The sequence below is a fragment of the Megachile rotundata genome, chromosome 4 (assembly GCF_050947335.1).
Source record: "Megachile rotundata isolate GNS110a chromosome 4, iyMegRotu1, whole genome shotgun sequence".
In the NCBI taxonomy this organism is placed as follows: Eukaryota; Metazoa; Arthropoda; class Insecta; order Hymenoptera; family Megachilidae; genus Megachile; species Megachile rotundata.
In genome coordinates, this window is record NC_134986.1 from 17691298 (window position 1) to 17709011 (window position 17714).

At 40.5% G+C, this 17714-nt stretch overlaps 2 protein-coding genes across 17 annotated transcripts in view; both read left to right on the top strand.

Annotated features, from left to right (window-relative positions):
* The window catches only part of rdgB (retinal degeneration B), a 39095-nt gene that overhangs the window by 10267 nt on the left and 11114 nt on the right, over window positions 1-17714 (top strand). For 8 of the 15 annotated variants that reach the window (XR_013037837.1, XM_076530580.1, XM_076530581.1 and 5 more), the window contains exons 1-5: window positions 11423-11719; window positions 13066-13168; window positions 15491-15672; window positions 16431-16767; window positions 16838-16968. Coding sequence is in view for 13 of the 15 variants with exons in the window: in XM_076530580.1 (XP_076386695.1) it covers window positions 15595-15672; window positions 16431-16767; window positions 16838-16968 (546 nt within the window). In the remaining 2 variants the exon portion in view is untranslated. Of the gene's footprint in view, window positions 1-11422; window positions 11720-13046; window positions 13169-14504; window positions 14612-15490; window positions 15673-16430; window positions 16768-16837; window positions 16969-17714 lie in introns of those variants that run through there. The other 7 variants (XR_013037838.1, XM_012296661.2, XM_012296669.2 and 4 more) reach the window with 4 other exon arrangements.
* On the top strand, window positions 345-5035 carry LOC105664018 (uncharacterized). Of its 2 annotated transcripts, XM_076530611.1 has the most exons (5): window positions 345-1059; window positions 2296-2482; window positions 2633-2865; window positions 3553-3710; window positions 4765-5035. In XM_076530611.1, exons 1-5 carry the CDS (start codon window positions 777-779, stop codon window positions 4903-4905), a joined length of 1002 nt encoding a protein of 333 aa, XP_076386726.1. In that variant the 5' UTR covers window positions 345-776; the 3' UTR covers window positions 4906-5035. The 2 variants fall into 2 exon arrangements, with proteins under 2 accessions (XP_076386726.1, XP_076386725.1); XM_076530610.1 differs by having other exon boundaries at window positions 357-1059; window positions 2296-2865.

Genomic DNA, 17714 nt, shown 5'->3' on the forward strand with positions numbered 1-17714 from the left:
GAATTTTACGTATTAAATCGTCGCGCGTTGTATCACCACATGTGAGATTTGAACACGTTATATCGCTACGTGTTTTATTGCCATACGTTAGATTGCAACACGTCATATCACCACATATAAGACTTTCACACATTAGATCGTCATACATTGTATCACCATGTGTGAAATTTGACATGTTGTATCACCACGTATTTTATTGCCATGCGTTAGATTGCAACACGTCATACCACCACATATAAGATTTACACACATTAGATCGTTATACATTGTATCACCACATGTGAGATTTTGACATGTTGTATCGCCACGTGTTTTATCGCCATGCGTTAGATTGCAACACGTTATACCACCACATATAAGATTTGCAGTCGTCAGATCGTGAAAGCCCTAAATTCTTGATTTCCAACTACCCAAATTTTTTAATATCTCCATTCCTAAATTTTGAAATCCCGAAATTTGCAAATTCCAAAATATTCTGGCACGCTATATCAGTACGTTGTATCCTCACATCCACTGTGCATACGCTTTTATCGAGTTTTATGAAGGATACGCCGGATGTCTCGAATTCTTGAAATATCCATATACGTGAAAATATGTTCGAAGGAACAAAGGAGAACGAATTACGCGACAAAATAGTCGGCTTACTTCGCGATCGGGAAAGCCACGTTCCTGATTCGATGGCGACGTATTTTCTTCGGAGAAAAATGCATTAAAAAGCGGTGCACGAGTTTGTCTGCAAGAGGCACGATAAATCGTCGAGCAATCAAACGCGCAACATGACGACGATGTCGCTTTTGTGTAGGTTAAAACTTCTGTCGTTCGTATCTGTCGCGAGTTCCAACGAATTATCGCGTTCTCTCTTAATCAAATCGAATAACGAGAACGAACGGTCTTCCTTCTCGTCGTACACGAGTTTCGACGATGTCCTGGATGAAACAAAAGGAAATACGTGCAGGGAACGTCGTTATAGGAACATAAAAGGAGGTTCGCTCGTTTGTGTGGCGAAAGATGTTGTCAGATACGAATCACCGAGCAAAATACTGTTAACGATAAACGAAGGTACAGAATCTCTCTTTTTTATCTTCGAGGAGTTGTTTAATACAAGGACATCTTGTTATCGACAGGACACCGATACGCGTTATCTAATTCAAACTTTTCAAGGAAAAACTTTGGAGATCTGTATTTTGTTTAATGTCAAGGTGCAACTATGAACGTTTTTTTCAGTTTATTTCATTGTTAGGATATGGTCAAACCGACGATACAATTCAATGATTTTGTTCGACACGATTCGTTTTAACGCGATTCAAATCCTCGTGATTCATCTCGGCACGATTCAATTTGACCCGATTCAATTTGACCCAATTCGATTCGACGCGATTCAATTCGATCCAATTTGAATGTCCTTTTTATCATTTCGAGTAATTTGCGGCTCGTCAAAGCATCGATCTCCATTCCGAGGATCAGTTTGTAATCGAACCCGAAATCTATTCACTTACGCCAGTGCGTAATTCCACGCGTGGTAATTCTACGCGTGGTAATGTAACGCGTGGTAATCCAACGCGTGGTGATTCTACGCGTGGTAATTCCGCGCTTGGTAATTCTACGCGTGGTATTCCAACGCGGTGGTAATTCTACGCGTGATAATTCTATGCGTGGTATTCCAACGCGGTGGTAATTCTACGCGTAGTGATTCTACGCGTGGTAATCCAACGCGTGGTGATTCTATGCGTGGTAATTCCGCGCGTGGTAATTCTACGCGTGGTATTCCAACGCGGTGGTAATTCTACGCGTGGTAATCCAACGCGTGGTAATCTAACGCGTAGTGATTCTACGCGTGGTAATCCAACGCGTGGTGATTCTATGCGTGGTAATTCCACGCGTGGTGATTCCGCGCGTGGTAATTCTACGCGTGGTATTCCAACGCGGTGGTAATTCTACGCGTAGTGATTCTACGCGTGGTAATCCAACGCGTGATGATTCTACGCATGGTAATTCCACGCGTGGTAATTCTATGCGTGGTATTCCAACGCGGTGGTAATTCTACGCGTGGTAATCCAACGCGTGGTAATCTAACGCGTAGTGATTCTACGCGTGGTAATCCAACGCGTGGTGATTCTATGCGTGGTAATTCCACGCGTGGTAATTCCGCGCGTGGTAATTCTACGCGTGGTATTCCAACGCGGTGGTAATTCTACGCGTGGTAATCCAACGCGTGGTAATCCAACGCGTGGTAATTCTACGCGTGGTAATTCTACGCGTGGTAACGCAACGCATGGTAACCGAAGTTCGTTTCAGAAAAGAGTACATTCAGCGGAACGTCGGGGGACATTAGTATACAGAAGCGTGAAGATTCCGCTAAAAGGAAGCTGAACGTTCAAAGGAATTTCTCGTTCGCCAAAAGATCGTCGATTGTTTCGCATTTCCCTTTGACGACGATTTACCATGCTTGGATGTTCTCCAAAGACCCGTGTCCTTCGATGAGGTATCTCTGTTCGCAGCTCTCGAATTCGACGACGCAACTGTTTTCTTTCGCGAACGATCCGACGCGCCTGGACCTTTCGCTGGGCATAGATTCCGAGGGAAGTAAGAGTCCTTGTCGAATGATAATCTCTCGTTACGAGAATGTCCGTAGTTTCTCCTCTTGCAAGAAAGAATCAAAGCCAGAAAAATGTCCCCCTGAACCGACGTGTGAGAAGAGCTTCGAGAATATTTGTGCGAAACAGAGCGCTGATCCTTGCGAACCGAAGCCTTCTTCGAATGAGTGTTCCGAATCTTCGAGACCGTGCAAAGCGGTTCCCGCTGATCCTGAACCTATTTGCTCGACGTCTGCTTGTCCTAATATAAAAGATTATTGCCAGGAACCAGGTAATTTATACTTTTTTCAAGGAGCGACGAATTTTAGGGATATTTGGGACAGAGGGTTATTTATGGTGTAGGGACATATCGGTATCTAGATATTATCTAATTGTAAGAATATCTGAATCTAAGTATATCGAGGTCTAGGAACATTATGATTTCCAAATATTATGACCTAGTATATCTAGCTCCGATATTCGTGTCTGAGATATTTGAGGACTTAGAAATAGAAAGACGTAAATATACAGATATCTAGATATCTAGGAGTCTAGTATCTATCCCTAGAAATATGCTTTGTTAGTCTACCACCTTGTTGGTCTAACGTATAAATGCCTTAAAGCAACAAACATACATGTTTTACTTTTATAACATTGAATAGTACAAATAATACCAGTGATAAGAACACGTCAAACGTTATCAGCACCACTTAGATAATCAATAATTAAAGTACCTGTAAAGAACAGTTACGTTGCAACTCCTAGAAAAAGACTATTATCTGTTTCATTGTTACGACACAAAGTACCAGGCAACGATTACGACATAATAATTTTTGAAGTACGTTCGCGGAAAAATTGGAGTACCGTACAGTGACTCATTCGGTTAGATTGGTTGAATTCTATCTGGGACAATCTGTAAACCGCGAAATTCTTCCAGCCAGTACGTTTATACAATAACGATGTGGTTTTGTGAATGTAGATTCGCATAAGGAAAAATTCTGGCAAATGCTGGTGTGCTTCGTTATGATGCCGCTGCTGATTATCACCTCGATCTACGTTTATTCGAGAGAAATTGAAGAGAAGAAGAAACCTAGACCAGAATACGAGGATGTTCCGTGGATGGGAATTACACACAGGGTGCTTACATAATCAGAGATACTTCATTACCTATTTTTAATTATCAAAAATATTTGACTTCAGATATAGTTGATCAAACATATTTCTGACTCGATATGCAATATAGAGACTGGCAATGTAAAGTCTAATTCGTGGCAATGTAATGCGTGGTAATCCAACGCGTGGTAAATCTACGCGTGGTAATGCAACGCGTGGTAATTCTACGCGTGGTAATTCTACGCGTGCTATTCCAACGCGCTGGTAATTCTACGCGTGGTAATGCAACGCGTGGTAATCCAACGCGTGGTAATTCTACGCGTGGTAATGCAACGCGTGGTAATGCAATGCGTGGTAATTTTACGCGTGGTAATTCTATGCGTGATAATTCCACGCGTGGTAATTCTACGCGTGGTAATGCAATGCGTGGTAATTCTACGCGTGGTAATCCCACGCGTGGTAATCCCACGCGTGGTAATTCTACGCGTGGTAATCCCACGCGTGGTAATTCCACGCGTGGTAATGCAATGCGTAGTAATTCTACGCGTGGTAATCCCACGCGTGGTAATGCAATGCGTAGTAATTCTACGCGTGGTAATCCCACGCGTGGTAATTCTGCGCATGGTAATGCAACGCGTGATAATTCCACGCGTGGTAATTCTACGTGTGGTAATGCAACGCGTGGTAATGCAACGCGTGGTAATTCTACGCGTGGTAATGCAACGCGTGGTAATGCAACGCGTAGTAATTCTCCACGTGGTAATAATTGCTCGCTTTTTATTCTTCACTTTCTCTTGCTGCCTACATTCCTAATTAATTAAACATGTTTTTTCGTGACCCGGGGATTTTGTACTGATTCTTATGCTTAACGAGCCTCTTTGTTCCATGCATCTCGGCAGCGTAATCCATTTGTGCGGTAATCGATTAATGAAGTCGTACGAATCGTTCGCCTTCACCGCAGAAACTTGATATTGTTCCCTTAATTCGTGCTCGTTCTTCTTCGTTTTATACGCAGGCTGAACCGCGAGACCTTTCCTCCTGTTCCTATAAATAATTTATAAATATTTCCCTTCGATAGCCTTTCCCGTGGGGCGACGGCAAGCGCTGCTTCTTTCACAATCCCGTGAAAAATCCAATACCTGGCGAAGGATACGAAGTGGAAGACCCGAACGCGGTGAGGAAAACTGAGCCAAAGGAAGCACGAGAAAACGAAAATTAACGAACGATACTACGAACGGAACGGATAAAATAAGATTACCTTTACGTTTCATCAATTTATGGCTACTATTCTGGAAATTGCCTCGAGAATGGAACAGAGAGCAGCGTTGAAAATAAAATTACATCACGAACCTTTCGCAATTTACTGATTGAAGATATTTTAACGTTTTATCTCTTTCGTTTCATGTTTGTAACTTTCACGGATTTTATTTTTCACCTTATTCGTACAATTTTGGGTAGCTGATTTAATTGAGTAGCTCAAGTTAAAATGTAGTTCAACGATAAAGCGTTAAAATTACTATAATATTTGTTACTATATACATAATCGGCATATTATTCTGAATATTCCACACGCTATTCGAGTGCCGGATGCGTTGTATCCGGTGAACCAATGAAAATAATCGAATGACCGCATTCGATCTTTATATTCTTGTCCTATGCCGGATTTATAGAGCTTCAATTTAGAACTGTAGAACTACCTGTCGTAAAAATGCTCCAAAATAGCCCACAACTTCTTTACAACTTCTGTGTTCTTCTCTGGAATTTCTCTTCCATTATAAAATAGTCGTAAAACCACGTTTCTTTACAACCTTCCCAATTTCACTGGACGCACGGATTTTTCGGCTCGGGTTACGTCAATGTTTCAAACTGTGTCAGCGGTAGAAGTATATCTAAGTAAGCCTAGAGCGAACTGATGCGGGCAGTTTGCAATTTGAGGATTTGGGGATTTAGGGATTTGGAGTTTGGAGATTTAGAAATTTAGGATTTTGGGATCCGCTATTTGAGGATCTAGAAATTTAGGAATTTGACCGGTTTATTAGTTTTAATGTGAAGAAACCTGGGAATTTCAAGACTTGAAAGTGTAGGAAAATTTGTACACTCACTTTCCAAATCCGCAACCACGATGCCTCCAAAATCTAGATCAAACTACAAGAGTCAACCTAAATATTTAGTCAGAAGAAGCCTCCTTTGTATCCGCGCACAATATATCGCCTCGAATCGAAGTCCATCGACGTCATTTCAAACAGTACACGTGGTCCGCAGCCTAAAATGGAAGGTCAACGTTATAAGGACCAAGTCACCAAAGAACATACTTGCCCCCTTCCTTCCGCTGCCCAGAGAAATCTTTTTGCTTACGTCACCGTACATATGCATATCGTGCCGACAGGTTGGCACAGAGTGTTTTGACGTCACTCGTGTACCCTGACCATCTGAGAATGAAATATACATACATACATACATGAGTTCATTTATCTCTGTCCAACTTACTCCTCTCTTTGTGGCACGATGTTTCCATTACCTTGATGGAATCCGATATCGTTTTAATTCACCCGAACTATGACGCCTTTATATCTTCCTTTCTATCATTTCTTTTTTTAGAATGCAATATAAAATTGTTTGGATTGAATAATTGGACGGTTAACCTTTTTAGGATTAATTGGATAGGGGAGTCATTTTTGGAGCTGTAGTTAGGCAGATTTTATTACCGTTGGAAATTAGTTGGGTCGAAATTAAATACTTTTGGTGGGTTCATTTTAAGGAATTGGGAGATTAGGGTGGTGGAAGTTCGGGACAGTGCGAATTGGGAAAGTTTGGTAAGTGGTAATGCAACGCGTGGTAATGCAACGCGTGATAATGCAACGCGTAGTAATGCAACGCGAGGTAATGCAACGCGTGGTAATTCTACGCGTGGTAATTCTGCGCGTGGTAATTCCACGCATGGTAATTCCACGCGTGGTAATTCTACGCGTGGTAATCCCACGCGTGGTGATTCCACGCGTGGTAATTCTACGCGTGGTAATTCTACGCATGGTAATTCTACGCGTGGTAATTCCACGCATGGTAATTCCACGCGTGGTAATTCTACGCGTGGTAATCCCACGCGTGGTGATTCCACGCGTGGTAATTCTACGCGTGGTAATTCTACGCGTGGTAATGCAACGCGTGGTAATTCTACGCGTGGTAATCCCACGCGTGGTAATTCCACGCATGGTAATTCCACGCGTGGTAATTCTACGCGTGGTAATCCCACGCGTGGTGATTCCACGCGTGGTAATTCCACGCATGGTAATTCTACGCATGGTAATTCTACGCGTGGTAATTCCACGCATGGTAATTCCACGCGTGGTAATTCTACGCGTGGTAATCCCACGCGTGGTGATTCCACGCGTGGTAATTCTGCGCGTGGTAATTCTACGCGTGGTAATGCAACGCGTGGTAATTCTACGCGTGGTAATCCCACGCGTGGTAATTCCACGCATGGTAATTCCACGCGTGGTAATTCTACGCGTGGTACTCCCACGCGTGGTGATTCCACGCGTGGTAATTTTACGCGTGGTAATTCTACGCGTGGTAATGCAACGCGTGGTAATTTTACGCGTGGTAATCCAAAGCGTGATATTTCTACGCGTGGTAATTCTATGCGTGGTAATGCAACGCGTGGTAGTTCTACGCGTGATAATTCGACGCGTGGTAGTTCTACGCGTGATAATTCGACGCGTAGTAATCCAACGCGTGGTAATTCTACTCGTGGTAATCCAACGCGTCGTAATCTAACGCGCAGCAATCAACTGAAATAAAAAGTCAATTACGTTCAAAATAGTTACAATAAAAAATCCTTTTAAACCTTCCAAAATTCAAAAAGTTCAAACAGAATTAAAGTGCAGTTTTCCCTCGTCGAAGGATTTCGAATCGCAACGAGCCTGAAGGTTACAAGCGGATGCGCCGTTCGAACATGCATTTCTCTTTGACGCTTTTGACTTTTCCAACAATCAAATCGTGCTCTGGTTCATAAAATGTCTCTTATATCGGTGGTTGCACAAAAGAGGGTGGTTTTTACCGTCCATCAAGCTCTTTGCTGCCAAATTGTAGGTAAAGCGTGATTAACCCCAGCATTTTCTTTTTATAGACGAATTTTACTCGTCATCTTGAAATAGGCCGCTGGTGAACACGTGCGCACTATCGTTAGTTTACAGAAAGGAACATTGAGAGAACATTTCAGATAGCGGGTTCTTGGATAATGTCAGAGGTCAGTTTTCTTCGGCGTACAAATGTTCAATAGGCCAGACACTAGTTAACTCTATCAATTTTCATGTAATTGCTTCTGTGGTCTTTATAGGGGAAAGAATGGGTGGTTCGGTGATGTATTGTGCTCTTATATTTGGGGTAGAAAGGGTAATGTAGGTTAGGGCATGGGGTGAATGTAGGTGGATAGGCAATTTATTAATTTGGGGGTTTGAAGTTTGTGGATTTTCTTGCTTATGTAGGTCGAAGTTTGTAAGGGTTTCTGTTCTAAATTTAGGATTAGCAAATTTTTAGATTTTCCATTCGTCAATTCCCACATTCCCCAATTCCCACATTTCCCAATTCCCACATTCCCCAATTCCCACATTTCCCAATTCTCACATTCCCCAATTCCCACATTCCCCAATTCCAATATTTCCCAATTCTCACATTCCCCAATTCCATATTCCCCAATTTCACATTTCCGAATTCCCACATTCCCCAATTCCCACATTCCCCAATTCCATACACCCCAATTCCACATTTCCGAATTCCCACATTCCCCAATCCCCACATTCCTCAATTCCCACATTCCCCAATTCCCACATTTCCCAATTCCCAAATCCCCAAATTTCCAAATCCCCAAATCCCCAAATCTCCAAATTCCTAAATCCTCAAATCCCAAATCCCAACTCCCCAAATTTGCAAATAACGAATCTCACCACTTCTCAAATCCTCAAACTTTCCATCTCACAATACTAACATTTATCCCTAAGTATTCTATGGTAGTCAGAGATAACGATATCTCTTAACGTCCCTTTATTTGTCATTTTTGTGAATTTTCTTATTCATCAGCTCTCAGCTTTTATCAGCAACTCCACTGGCATTCAAGGCTCAACTTATGTATTTTACGTCGCAATTATGACTAAGCGCAATTATCTAACTACTATGTATACACTTCCCACCGTAACATTAATTAATTGCAACAACAATATTGCTTACTGTTTCCCACAAGTCCTAATTCCCTGACACAACAATGAATTAAAATAACGCGTATCAAACGTATTCACAAGCTACACTTCCAATTACCAATAATCGCCTCTTAAGGACTGTCTGCTGCTATAAGAAAGTAATTACACAAAAAGACGTTTGAAAAAGGTGTTGTGTAAGAGTAAATAAGTCTTGTGTGGCTCGTCTTCTTTGTAGAATGAACAGTGGCTTTAGTCTTCAACTTATGTATTCACAATGCTAAGATCTCGTCTAGTCAAGTGAGTATGCTCGCTACTTTAAATCATTATTGTCATGTACATTCTAAAAGACTTTTCAAGTTTCAGTCAAAGGTTTTTAGGTTTACTTGAGAGCAAAATTGACAGCAATTGTGGTGGAAAATTTCTTGGGTTTACGAGTCTTTTAGGGTACTAGGTTTCTAATGTTTTATAAATCTTTTTGAGGACTCACTTTTGCAGAAATTTTAATTATTAGATTTTTGAATTGATGAATTTCCATATCTTCCAATTCCACATTTCCTAATTCCATATTTCTCAATTCCGCATTCCCCAATTCCACATTTCCCAATTCCACATTTCTCAATTCTACATTTTCCAATTTCCACATTCTCCAATTCCATATTCTCCAATTCCCACATTCTCCAATTCCATATTCCCCAATTCCACATTTCCGAATTCCCACATTCCCCAATTCCCACATTCTCCAATTCCCACATTCCCTAATTCCCACAGTCTCCAATTCCCACAGTCTCCAATTCCCACATTCTCCAATTCCCACATTCTTCAATTCCCACATTCCCCAATTCTCACATTCTCCAATTCCCACATTCTCCAAATCCCACATTCTCCAATTCCACATTTCCGAATTCCCACATTCTCCAATTTCCACATTCCCTAATTCCCACATTCCCCAATTCCCACATTCCCCAATTCCCACATTCTCCAATTCCCACATTCCCCATATTCTCACATCTCCAAACCCCTAAATCCCCAAATCCCTAAATTCCCACCTCCCCAACTCCCTAAATTCCCACATCCCTACTCCAAAATCCCCAACTCCCCACTACTAAACCTAGAACCCCTAATCCACCCCACAGAAATATCCTAGTTACCCCAGTAATAACAGTAGCAACATCAAAACATCCCTAACACCCTCCAATGAAGCTACCTCCGCAACAAACTGACCATTCTGAGCTCTAAGTATCCACGCAGTGAATTTTGTTGGTTTATTATTCATCGCCATCAACACCGTTACAGAGGAGGGTATACTCGTTTACACACCCCCAAGGAACGTATGCAACCTTGCCGGTGAACGTTTCAGTCTCGCCTCCATGAGAACTTGCTGGCTGTTATGGCGCATCTGGTCTCGCGTTCTCTCGCTTGCTCGGGGGTCGATCAATAGGCCAGGGAGGCGGCGGAGGCGGCTAACGGCGACTGTCCACCCAGTGACGGATTCAATCTTTAGCATTTCAAACGAACCATCGAAAACATCTGAAAACTATCTATGATTAACATAAAACATTTGCATACATAGGATTTTTAAGGGGAGGCTTACAGGAGTAGCTGGGTCAGATTGCTTTTTAATGTACTTCTTGTGCAAATATTTTTATCATGCTTGTACCTGTTGATTATCGTGAAAAATTGGGGGTTGATTGGGGGACGCTCAACCCCTCGGTCTTTTTACGATTAATGGTACGGTATTTGTCGTTAATATTGTGGGGAACAATCGAGTTTTGATTGACTGAATAATTAAAGGGTTTGCTTTGGAGTGTTGATGTTGTAGTACTGTAATGAGATAGGAAGTTGAAGAGTTAAGGGTTTTGTCTGAATTTGAATTTAGGAAATACTTTTTTATTTAATGTTCTTTGTGATGAATGGCAATATTAATAAATAAGATAAATTAATTAATCTGAGTGATAAGATCAATATCAATTGATTAAGATCGATGACAAAAATCTAGTACAAAATCAAAGTATCAATGATACCGCGAATACAATGAATGATACAATGAATAACAAAATAAAAGAGAAGATCGGATTAAATAAATACCAATAAACAATATAAAACACATTTCTAAATTGACCAATATTTAAAATACCAATATTTATCTCATGACCTAAATTTCAAATAAAACGACATAAAATCCAGTCCACAAATAACTAGAATAAATTTTCATCTCAAAAAATAATACACTAAAATAATATCTGAATTTAAATAAAATTGCATCTCAAATAAAAATGTCCTGGAATAAAAATTTTTATTACACCGAAGACCTACAAATAAATTGTCCTCAAAAAATTATTCTTCTCATTAAAAATATTTGAGCAAAATTAACTTGAAATTTTGTCTACAGATTATTCGAAATATGGGAGCAAGATCATTTGAAATGAGGGTACCGGAAGTTGCGCCCTTGCGTTTTACAGCCCTGTCTCCGGATGATGGGGTCGCGGGGGCGGTAGGGGGCGCTCCGATTGGTCCAGCTCGATTTCGCGCGTGCCAACGGGCCCGCCAATCGGAGCAACCTCCGGCCCGTCAGTCAGTGGCCGCGCGTTGTCCACGTAACATCGTGACGGTTTTTTTTACCTCGTATCCTTCGCAATCTTTCAATAAATTCTCCGTCATTTACACTTTCCAATGCACACCCTTTCCCTTCTCCCTTAAAAAACAATTTCCACTTTGTTGCATTACTTAATCCTTCCGTTATCTCTGATAACTAACGAGAGAAGCAAGTGTTGTTTCGTACCGCGTGTACTGTTCGAGCAACTCTCGTTTGACATACCAACGATGTGACAGTGAACGGAACTCGTAAGAATTGATATTTAACGAAACTGTGACGCGATAGAGTCGTTCGCTCGATGCTCCGAGCATTTTTAATGAACGTTCGAGTAACTTCATTCTTGACACGTACATTAATGAGCACCGTAGCCTTCCATAGTGAAAATGGCGATCTAGGGGAAGGGTGCCCCACCACTCGTTCACCTTTCATGTTGATAAATTTTCAAACTTTACTTGAACATTTATAAGATAGTGAATTTTTGTATTTGAACACTGAATTTGGGTTAGAGATGCAGACTTGGGAATTTACGGGTTTGGAAATTGGGGAATATGGGGAGTTGGGGATTTGAGAATTTGGGAATTTGCATTTTGGAATTTTGGAAATTTGGGAATTTGGGAATTGGGAGTTGGATGTTTGACAGATTGGAAATTTAGGAATGTGGGGATTTGAGAATTGGGGAATGTGGGAATTGGAGAATGTGGGAATTGGGGAATGTGGGAATTGGGGAATGTGGGAATTGGGGAATGTGGGAATTGGGGAATGTGGGAATTGGGAAATGTGGAATTGGGGAATATGGGAATTGGGAAATGTGGGAATTGGGAAATGTGAGAATTGGGAAATGTGAGAATTGGGGAATGTGGGAATTGGGGAATGTGGGAATTGGGGAATGTGGGAATTGGGGAATATGGGAATTGGGGAATGTGGGAATTGGGGAATATGGGAATTGGGGAATGTGGGAATTGGGGAATGTGGGAATTGGAGAATGTGGGAATTGGGACATGAGGGATTTGAGAAATGTAGAATTGGGAAATGTGGAATTGGGGAATGTGGGAATTGGGGTATGTGGAATTGGGGAATATCGAAATTGGGGAATGTGGGAATTGGAGAATGTAGGAATTGGGAAATATGGAAATTAGGAAATGTGGGAATTGGGAAATGAAAGAATTGGAGTATATGGGAGTTCAAAAATATAAAAATTTGATAACATTGGGATCTGAGATTATAGAAATTTGGGAATTTGAAAAATATAAATACTTGCAAATCTAAAAATTTATAAATCTTGCAATTACCTCTCTTAATAATTCAAAAATGTACAAATCATTTCCAAAATTCTTTACTTTATAGAAATCTTAAAAATTTGACATTGTGATAATTTTTAAATATCTTTTCCCTCACTCCCCAAAAATCGAACGCAGGTGAGAAGCCCTCCTACGTAGTTCGCCAAAGGAAATCTACGTAGCATCATAAAACATACATGCATTTTGACGTCCGTTGATTAGCGACTTTATCGAGTCGGTTTTGTTTGCCGGTGTTCTCTGACGTTGTGATGTATCGCGATATAACTATCGCGGCTTCCCGCGATTTATCTGTTCAGACGGAAGGTGTGGCGCGAAAAGTATAGTGTACTCGGACAGAGACGAGCAGATTCTCTCGATCTGCCCCATTCCCGTGATGCTCAAGGTTAAGGAACGTTATCTGTAAGTGCATCGATGTATTTTTGCTCTCTGTAATTAACTCTCGATTAACACGACGTTAAAATCATTAGAAACTTACTAGCTGACTGTTAGAAAAACTGTACTAACCGGTTATCATGCAGTGACGTGTTTTCTTGAGACAAGATTCTGTGGCTGAAATATTAATTGACATTCCCTGAATAACACATTAAAGGAAACAATTCCAGCTGTTGGTTCCAAGATTAGAATAAGTGTACGTTCAAGAGTCTATAATTAGCAGGCTTCGATTGTTTGAAGGTTTCGAATCGAGGGACATGTCAGCTTTTTGTACTCTGAAATACTCTTCTAAATTTATGTACAATGTATAATAAATATATTAAGTATATTAATAAATATATTCATTAAATGTATTAATAAATATATTAATTTGGAGATTTGGAGATTTGGATATTTGAGGATGCAGGAATTGGGGAATGTGGAAATTGGGAAATGTGGAATTGAGGGATATGGGAAATTTGAAATGTGGGAAGTGGGACGTGTGGGAATTGGGACATGAGGGAATTGGGAAATGTGGAGTTGGGAAATGTGGGAATTGGGGAACGTGGGAATTGGGGAATGTGGGAATTGGGGAACGTGGGAATTGGGGAATGTGTGAATTGGGGGATATGGGAATTGGGGATTGTGGGAATTGGGGAATGTGGGAATTGGGAAATGTGGGAATTGGGAAATGTGGGAATTGGGAAATGTGGGAATTGGGAAATGTGGGAATTGGGAAATGTGGGAATTGGGAAATGTGGGAATTGGGAAATGTGGGAATTGGGAAATGTGGGAATTGGGACGTGTAGGAATTGAGAAATGTGAGTATTGGGGAATGTGGGATTTGGGGAAGGTAGGAATTGGGGAATTTGGGAATTGGGGAATGTAGGAATTGGGGAATGTAGGAATTGGGGAATGTGAGAATTGGGGAATGTGGGAATTGGGGAATGTGGGAATTGGGAACATGGGAATTGGGGAATGTGGAAATTGGGAAATGTGGAATTGGGAAATGTGGAAATTGGGACATGAGGGAATTTGGGAATGTGAGAATTGGGGAATATAGAAACTGAAAAATGTGAAATTTGGAAATGAGGGAACTGAGAAATACATCAACAAATATATTAATACATTTAAAATTCATAACATAAAAAATTTTCACTAAAACCAATGTAAAATATCAACGCTAAACTTCATAATGTCATTCATGTTGAGCGGATGATATGACACTTGATTTAATAAAATTAGTTTTCCCGTAAATTAATTGGGTCCATTGTATAGGGTTACTTAATTTACGACGTAGATGATGCGAAACGTTTGTGTTTAGGAAGAATAAAGAAGCACAGGTCGGCTAAATCTGTATTCTGGGAAATCGTAATTTAAACTTTCCCGCTAAAACAATAATTTGCTGTATGCAGGCTTAACGCAGCACAGGTGGGTATAAATACTTATCTTGCGCAACATTCTGTTTATTGCTCCTTCGCTGCTCAAGGAATTCGTATCTGGCTTTCATTGGACCCTTCCATTAGCATACGTAACAAGCTGCTTATAAATTCGTCTGAAATCTGATTGTCGATAAATATCGATGTGACCTAAAAAAATAATGTTATATATACACCTTGTAAATACAACAATTTGAATGCATAATGTAACAATTATATAATGTAGGAATATCACAGAAAAATTACAGTAAATAATATTATATAATTGCAGAATAATTATGTGTATAATAAAAATAAATAATTCACATTAAAAATAGTAACTCAATAAATTTTACTAGAATACGAATTATTTTCGTAAAATTTTTATTTGAATAAACAAACAAATTTCTGTTTAAATAAATAATTCTGATTAAATTTTAATGTATGCGTTTATAAGAATTTTATATTGTGAAGCATTTCAGAATATCGTCCGCGCGAAATATCGGCTTAATAAATTTGAATACAGCTTGTTAGTACAGGGATTATTTCCGTGCAATTTTTTAGCAGACATTGCAAGGATTTGCGTGCGAACGTGCGGCACAAACACGAACGATTCAGCATTTGACGTGCTTCAATTATAGACCGAGAAAAATAAGCCGTCGATACTTACGAAAGCCTTTAAGAAATTACATGGATATACTGCAAATTCTTTCATTTCGTTGGTGGATTATTAGGAAGGAATTTAAAAAGTCCTCGGTGAATTATAATTCAAAGGATATCGATCAGCAGTTTCGAAGAAGACTTAATTATGAAACTCCTCTTTTTTCCCCACAGCGTTCAAGCTAAAATAGAGTTCAACTTGTTTTAACGCTTTTTTCCTTCTTTTTTCAAGGTTCACGCTTGTCTTACCATGAAGTTGAATAATAAAGAAGCAAGAACCTTTGATCGAGCAGTGTTCATTGCCAGCGCGAGCAGAAGATAAATAATTGTTGCAAAATGTTGATAAAGGAATATCGGATACCGTTGCCTCTCACTGTCGAGGAATACAGGATTGCTCAGCTTTATATGATAGCGGTAAGTTGACTTTAATATAATTACTTTGGGAATTCATTCCCATTTTTCCGAATTTCTACATTTCAGATACTTAAATTACCGATTCCCACATTGACCGATTCCCATATTTTCCAATTTCTACATTTTTCAATTCCCACATTCCCCAATTCCACATTTCCCAATTCCCACATTTCCCAATTCCCACGTTTCTCAATTCCCACATTTCCCAATTCCCACATTTCCCAATTCCCACATTCCCCAATTCTCACATTCCCCAATTCCCATATTCCCCAATTCCCACGTTTGCCAATTCCCACATTCCCCAATTCCACATTTCCCAATTCCCACGTTCCCCAATTCCCACATTCCCCAATTCCCATATCCCCCAATTCCCATATCCCCCAATTCCCATATCCCCCAATTCCCATATCCCCCAATTCCCATATCCCCCAATTCGCATATCCCCCAATTCCCATATCCCCCAATCCCATATCCCCCAATCCCATATCCCCCAATCCCATATCCCCCAATCCCATATCCCCTAATTCCCACATTCCCAAACTCTCAAATCCCCAAATCCCTAAATTCCCAAACCCTCAAATTCCTACATCCCTACATTCCCAATCTCTCAAACCCCCAAGTTCCTAAATTTCCATACTATCAAACATCCATCTCCCAATTCCCAAATTTCCAAAACCCCAAATTCATCAATGTACATAATGCCTTATTAATAATAATATGCGAAAGAATAATTGCAACTTACCTCTCTTGTTTTGCAGAAAAAATCTCGAGAAGAGAGTCAAGGAGCAGGCAGCGGTGTCGAGATAATAGTAAACGAGCCTTACAGCAACGGTCCCGGTGGAAATGGACAATACACCCACAAGATCTACCACGTCGGCAGCCATCTTCCAGAATGGTTCAAAAGTCTTCTACCAAGATCCGCCTTGATCGCCAAAGAAGAAGCATGGAACGCTTATCCCTATACAAAGACCCGATACACCTGTCCCTTCGTCGAAAAATTCTCCATCGAAATAGAAACGTACTATTTCCCTGACAATGGGTACCAAGAAAATGTCTTCAAGCTTAGTGGTAGCGATTTGAGGAACAGAATCGTTGGTGAGTACTTGTGGTTCAAGTTTGGTACCTTTGTGAGCTACTGAATTATGTGAATCATTAAATATTTTAGATGTAATCGACATCGTCAAGGATCAGTGCGATTATGTGAAGGAGGAGGACCCTAAAACGTACGTGTCCCAGAAAACTGGTCGAGGACCTCTCACGGAGGCGTGGTTAGAGGAATACTGGGCTGATGTGAAAGTATGTGAAAGTATTATGGTTTCTGATATGCGTGAAACTTTGTGGATTTAGTAGAGTGGAAATTTAGGTCAAGGTCGAGTAGGTGCATTTGGATTGGTCTCATGGTTGAAGATGTTAAGATGGTTCAATATATTTGTAATGATATGGTTTAAGATATTGTGACTTTAAAATAGAAGAGACTGAAGGTATTAAGATTCTATGGTCTTCAAGTATCAAGGGGCTTAAGGTCCACATATCTGAAGGTTCTTCTATTTATAAAATTTCCCAAGTTCCAAAGTCTCAAGGTACCAGAATCACAGGATACCAAGCTCACAAGGTTCCAAAGTTTCAAGGTACCAAGCTTACAAGATCCCAAGCTCTCAAGGTACCAAGCTCACAAGATCCTAAAGTCTCAACGTACCAAGCTCACAAGGTCCCAAGCTCTCATGGTACCAAGCTCACAAGGTCCCAAGCTCTCAAGGTACCAAGCTCACAAGATCCTAAAGTCTCAAGGTACCAAGCTCACAAGGTTCCAAAGTCTCAAGGTACCAAGCTCACAAGGTTCCAAAGTCTCAACGTACCAAGCTCACAAGGTGCCAAGCTCTCAAGGTACCAAGCTCACAAGGTGCCAAGCTCTCAAGGTACCAAGCTCACAAGATCCAAAGTCTCAAAGTACCAAGCTCACAAGATTCAAAGTCTTAAGGTACCAAGCTCACAAGCTCCCAAAGTCTTAAGGTACCAAGCTCATAAAATCCTAAAGTCTCAAG

Coding starts and splice junctions, on each gene's coding strand:
- LOC105664018 (XM_076530610.1), top strand. CDS start 777: ATGACGACGATGTCGCTTTTGTGTAGGTTAAAACTTCTGTCGTTCGTA. Junction 2,866..3,552: donor AGATTATTGCCAGGAACCAG/GTAATTTATACT, acceptor TTGTGAATGTAG/ATTCGCATAAGGAAAAATTC. Junction 3,711..4,764: donor GGATGGGAATTACACACAGG/GTGCTTACATAA, acceptor TCCCTTCGATAG/CCTTTCCCGTGGGGCGACGG.